A 5,717-nucleotide genomic window follows, 5' to 3' on the forward strand; every position below is an offset into this window, starting at 1 on the left:
TTTTACCATTGTACCACTACCTTTGTCAGGTGTGGCAAAAAGTTAAAACCTTGTTTGGACCTTGAGTTTAAAACCGAGTTCAAATTAGGCAGCATTTGTCTGTTCACACTAAATACAAAACTTCTGCATTACCTGACTGAATCACATCCATATTTGATATTTAATACACTGTTATGTGGAGAGGACCAATGAGATTTCAGTATGGGTGGGGCTATCCGGAGTGACTTCAGAAATAGAAACAAAGCTTCCATCAAAGTGTTCTGAACTTTGTCAGGTCTGTTTCAGACTTGATGTTGAGAGTTTCTTGAGAGTTTTTTTAATAGAAGGGAAAACTTTAACATTCAGGATATGCCGTTGATTTTTGGCATAGGCTTTAAACCCCCTGATTAAAAAAAGACTGAACTAAATATGCAAGTTTCTCCTATAAATTCTCCATGATGTATAAGTTTCCACTCTCCCATTCAGTTTTAATTAGGCTTAAACACAGTGCAGAGGAGGCATGTGCTCTGACATTATTACTCGACTGATAACAGGATCTGCATCTGTTCAGTCCTCTAATTCAAAACCACCACATATACCCAGAGGAGGAAACCCATAGGGTAATGAAGACCTTGAAGGGGGTGTGTAGACCTCAAATACTCACAATCACAGGAAACACACATACGTATACTTACTGCATTGCTGACATGGCACTGCACACAAGGAATTTGACTTGGATGACAGTTCTGTGACACTCTTTTGTAGCTTCTTGTCATTGCCTTGAAAAGCATGAGTTCAGCAGGTAGACATGAAAAGGTCAACTTGAAAAGATCTTTTTAGCCATTTACTCTGGGGCTGTTTCAAATGCATAATTTAGTTCATGGACCCACTGTTATTTTAGTATCATTGAGATACTTTTACTGTTTTTATTAATATTTTGAATATTACTTTGAATTTTACTATATTATTTAAAATACAGTATTTAGTTTTATATTTGACATTTTCATTTTAAAGCTTTAGTAATTTTCTTGTGTATTTGTCATTTTTAGTATAATTCTATATAGTTTTTATTCATTTTTATGTCATGTTTAGTTATTTTAGTACATCAAGTTAAACTAAATTAAAATGAGAAATGTTTATTTTATGTTTAGTTTTTCACTTCAGTTAACTTTTAATTTTAGTTTCAGTTTTAGGTAACCATAATAAGCCTGCATGGACCATTTATCTTATTTTAAAGTAACTAAAAATACAGGTTAAGGAGTTTTAAGGCTCGTTGATGCGATATGAGACCATGGTGCTTCAGCACCATCTCCACCCTGCCGCCCGATCTCCCCCGCCCACATCTTGAAGTTATTTCTCCGAATTATTTCCTGTAATGTGCTTGAACATGTTAGCATCTCTCCTACATTTTTGGTAGATTTTCAAGGAAGCGATTTGACAGGTACACATGGAATGCAGGTGTTGAGGGAAAATGGGTTCCAGCGCAAATCCGTCCGTGATGTGATGCTTGTGTGGTCCCGATGAGAAAGCGAAACGTGGGTCACTCATGGGTCATTAGTTGCAAATTACAGTGTCTGAAAATGTGGGCGAAAATGTTATTGGACAGGAAAGACAAATACGTTGCGGTCTAACTTGGTTTGGTATATGTGGTACTCTTGTTCGGTGTTCGAACCTTGTATGGTTTGTTTTAAAGATAGCATCAGTTTGAAGTAAGTGATTGCTGTTGGCGCTGTCTGCATGAATGATCTGTGCCTCTGGGATGCCACATGGTCTTTCTTCCTTCAAGTTAGTTCAGTAAAGACTTTTCTCCAGAGCTATGCATTAAAAGGTCATTAAGATAACAACACAACCCCTAGTCTCTTCTCAAGTGGCCTGTGGTTTGTTTGATTTTTATAAGTGCCATATTTATTGTTTTACTGGGAATGAAATGCATTTGTATGGCATGGATAGCCTGGGGTCTAGGGGTTCTTGCTCATTTTTAATGCATTTAAGTGTTTTGCAGAACTAAGATCTTTCTGTAACTTCTGTTATGTGGGTGGGTGCACTCGTGATTTATAGAAACATAACGTTAGCATTGAAAGTTTCCCACAGTTTTGGGAAACTTGGGAATATTAGGGAATCTTAGAATTTTGTGTTTTATATCGTTGTCTTGCCTGGAGTTTTTGAGTGTTTTGATTTATAGAAGTTCCCACGATGAGTGCTTTTGGGAAAAAATAGTAATTACTGGATTTGCAGACGTTTGCAAGGTTCATGGCAAGGTTTGTGTCTTAGAGAATAGTTTTGCAAAAACCACAAATGGCCTGGCATAAACTTGGGGTGAAAGGCAAGGTGCTTAAAAAACATTTGGGGGTTAACTAAATCTATTCAGGGCATATGCCCCGGAAACCCAGCCCTAGTGCCGCCCATGTTTTCAGGCTTGGAAATATCATGGAATTTATGTCTTAAGTATTAATATCTACTGTAAATACTAAGTATTGTTAAAAATCAACAATGTATTATACAATTATATTAAATAATGGCATGACATGAAAATCTGCTTGAAAAGTCTCCATAAAATGGTGGAAAAAATCCAGTAATTGTGAGTAGGGTGGGGTGATATGATAATTTTATATCATGATTGATCTTGAAGACATCGACAAACTACTTTTCAAGTAAATTGTAGCGATCGTGATCTTTTATGTCTACGGAAAAATGTTAAAACTACAGCAGTGACTGCCTACTAGATGACTGTGACTGGCCAACTGATATCACGTGTCTCTATTATGTGTCTTTCATGCGAGGTGATGTATTTGAAAACAATTCAACGGGAGCTAGCAGTGCTAGTGCGATTAATCAAATCTTAGTTTTAGTTTGGATGTTAATAAAGCGGCCATTGTGCCATTCCTTTCATTTAAAGCGCTGCGCTTTTGCCACTCCTTAAAAGCCTAACAACATCCAAATCGGTCAAATCATGTAAACGTGAGTATTAAAAAAGGCAGTCTACTGTGGGACATGCTTTATTATTAACTGCAAAAGAGACTGTTCCCCAGACGCGTTCTGTGAGCTCGCTCCGACACGGAGCAGGCAGAGTATACTTGAGGTTTCAGGCGTGCGCATAAACGGTCAAATATACACAAAAAATATGTCAAAATGTCTGTCTTGGTTAGTATTTACAAAAAGACAGTAAGTTATGTCTTAATTGAGCATAAACAGCTGGGAAGGAAATCGGATGCATGTCAGTATGTTAGATCCATGCATTCGGTCTTACAGAGACAGTAGCGTAATAAACCTACTGCTGGCTGTGTCATTAATGTCAATCAAACAAAAAAAAAGACAGAAAATCACTTACTGCTCTTGACTGAATCACTTTATAACTTTAATAAGAATCAATGTATATTTAATTCATACAGGGATGCAGTGTTTTAACGTTTAACTCAGGTTTTAAAGACCCCTTTTACAGCGGATTGTTTAATGCAATACTGTGTTTTTTAAATTGTGCAAATAGATAAGTCATAGGCTTGTTCCAGTCTGGATATTCTCTATAGTACATCTCAAAATTGGGAAGAACCCAATTCAGATCATTGATTGTGTTGTTATAAGATCGTGATATGATATTTTGGGAAGATCGCCCACCCCTAATTGTGAGCAATTGGGAGTTCATTGGTCAAAGTATGGAAACGCTGATTTTTTTTTTTTTACAGAAAAATATGACAAATATGGAAACATTTCAACTCAGTTGAAGATTTTTACCAACTTGCTTTCATGACACACCAAAATAGAGACAAAGCAGAATCATTTTTAAGACATAAAGGTTATATAAACAGCTACCCAAAGAGGAGAGGAAAATTGATGCTCCTCTTTGGAAAGGTCTGTGAGCAGATGTTGTACTGGAGTTGATTTTGTCAGATTTATCAATCATGGTGAGATCAATATTAATAACATTCTGGTTTTGCCTGTTTGCTCATATATTAGAAGATTATTGCACATAATAATCAGCTGATGTCTGAAGATCTACAGTATGTCCCAGTAATGACACTCTGTTCATGGGAAGATGGAATAATAAATTATAAGTCATCCTGTCCCCTTCCGCAGTTTCTCAGGAAAGGCCAATTTATCAAACAGCTCTACAACTCTTTCGGTCCACATCAACGTTCTATCCAAAGTACACAGCAATCAGCAAATGAAAACAGTCCTTTAAAAATGACCACTTTACTCATTATAAATGAGAGCACGAGTATCATTTTTCAGATGCTGATATGTAATTGGACTTTATTTGCTCAAGTTAGATAGCGACGTGTATTACAGTTCCCAGGTTTGTCAGAAAGTTCAAGTTTGGTTATGGTAGCCAGCTGGGTCTGAAAGCCAACTTCATAGACAAGAAAAAAACATTGCAAGAGAAGCAATGTTCAATGTGTTTTAGTCTAGTATTATTCTGGGCTTTGAAAATGTGCCTTTTTTGCTGTTGCCAGTAACCACAGCCTCGTTGTTCCTGTTTTTTGGCCATGGTTTAGCATGAAGATACATTGACACTTATATTTATTTTTGATTTCACTGTGTAAATGAACTCAGGATGTTAGACTGTAGGAAAGTGCTGGTTAATTTCTGTGTGCGCGATAGGAAATTCTAATTGAATGGCAATTTTTGTGTGCAGGAGAATGATTTTGACTGCTTGGAGCCTGTAGGAGACTTCATGGTGGAAGGTGAGGAGAATAACTCGGCCTGTCTGGACACGGTTGGTGCGGTTGTGGTGGATCGGGAAGGGAATGTGGCGGCTGCAGTTTCCAGCGGAGGTCTGGCCATGAAACACCCGGGTCGGGTGGGACAGGTGAACTTTGATTTTCTCTCAAGTCTGATCATATTCTATTTGACCATCATGCTGTATATTAAATAAATGATCATAATCATAAAATGATTTTATGTATAACTGCAGCAGCAGATATTCTTATTTAACACATTTTTCTTCAAATGTTTCTGTCTCAGGCTGCTCACTATGGTTGTGGCTGCTGGGCTGAAAACGCCCGTAACATCAGCCTTTACTCTACAGCTGTGAGTACCTCAGGTATCAAAAACACTGGAGTCATATTAGTGTGGCATTACTGTACATTTACTGCTTTTTGATTTCTGTTTTGCACAGATTTCATACAGCCATTAATTTGTTATTGTTAAAAAAAATTGTGCACAGATACAGTCCTGATGAAAATCTAATTTGTAGCTTGAAACTTTTGAAATTTCTGCCCTTTCTTTGGCCCTGATGTAGATGTCAATCCTTTCCTCCAACATCTTAATGCCATTAGCCAGTTGCTTAGTAGGGACATATTTCAAGAGCAAAAAAAAAGAGGAGATTTTCTGCTTTACTTGGGATGCCTGCCGTGAGCGGGGCCCAAGGCTGTGCTATTCATGTTTTAAACTAATGCTTTCTGTCACATAAATAAAACAAGATTTTCTCACTTATATTGTTGTGTGCCCAAGTCAATGGGCCACAGACATGATTCACGTCTCCATACAGCACATACAAGCACGCATGTCTAGTGTTGTTTTTGGCGGCCTGTTTTAATTTTAGTTTTAGTCTAGTCTTTGTGTGAAACTGTCATTTTAGTTTTTATTAGTTGTCCATTGTGCCCATAGAGGATGTCTGGATTTCTTAAAGGGGTCATATGATGTTGCTAAAAAGAACATTATTTTGTGTATTTGGTGTAATGAAATGTGTTTATGCGGTTTAAGGTTAAAAAAACACATTATTTTACACATACTGTACATTA

The 5,717-nt window shown here is 37.1% G+C and overlaps 1 protein-coding gene across 1 annotated transcript in view; it reads left to right on the forward strand.

Moving 5' to 3' along the window:
* LOC107739887 (threonine aspartase 1-like) overlaps nucleotides 1–5,717 on the forward strand; it is a 33,907-nt gene that overhangs the window by 12,179 nt on the left and 16,011 nt on the right. The window contains exons 9-10 of the mRNA XM_016552133.1: nucleotides 4,610–4,783; nucleotides 4,939–5,017. Coding sequence (XP_016407619.1) covers nucleotides 4,610–4,783; nucleotides 4,939–5,017 — 253 coding nt within the window. The remainder of the gene's footprint in view (nucleotides 1–4,609; nucleotides 4,784–4,938; nucleotides 5,018–5,717) is intronic.

This window comes from Sinocyclocheilus rhinocerous, unplaced genomic scaffold (genome assembly GCF_001515625.1).
Source record: "Sinocyclocheilus rhinocerous isolate Xijiao unplaced genomic scaffold, SAMN03320098_v1.1 scaffold1156, whole genome shotgun sequence".
In the NCBI taxonomy this organism is placed as follows: Eukaryota; Metazoa; Chordata; class Actinopteri; order Cypriniformes; family Cyprinidae; genus Sinocyclocheilus; species Sinocyclocheilus rhinocerous.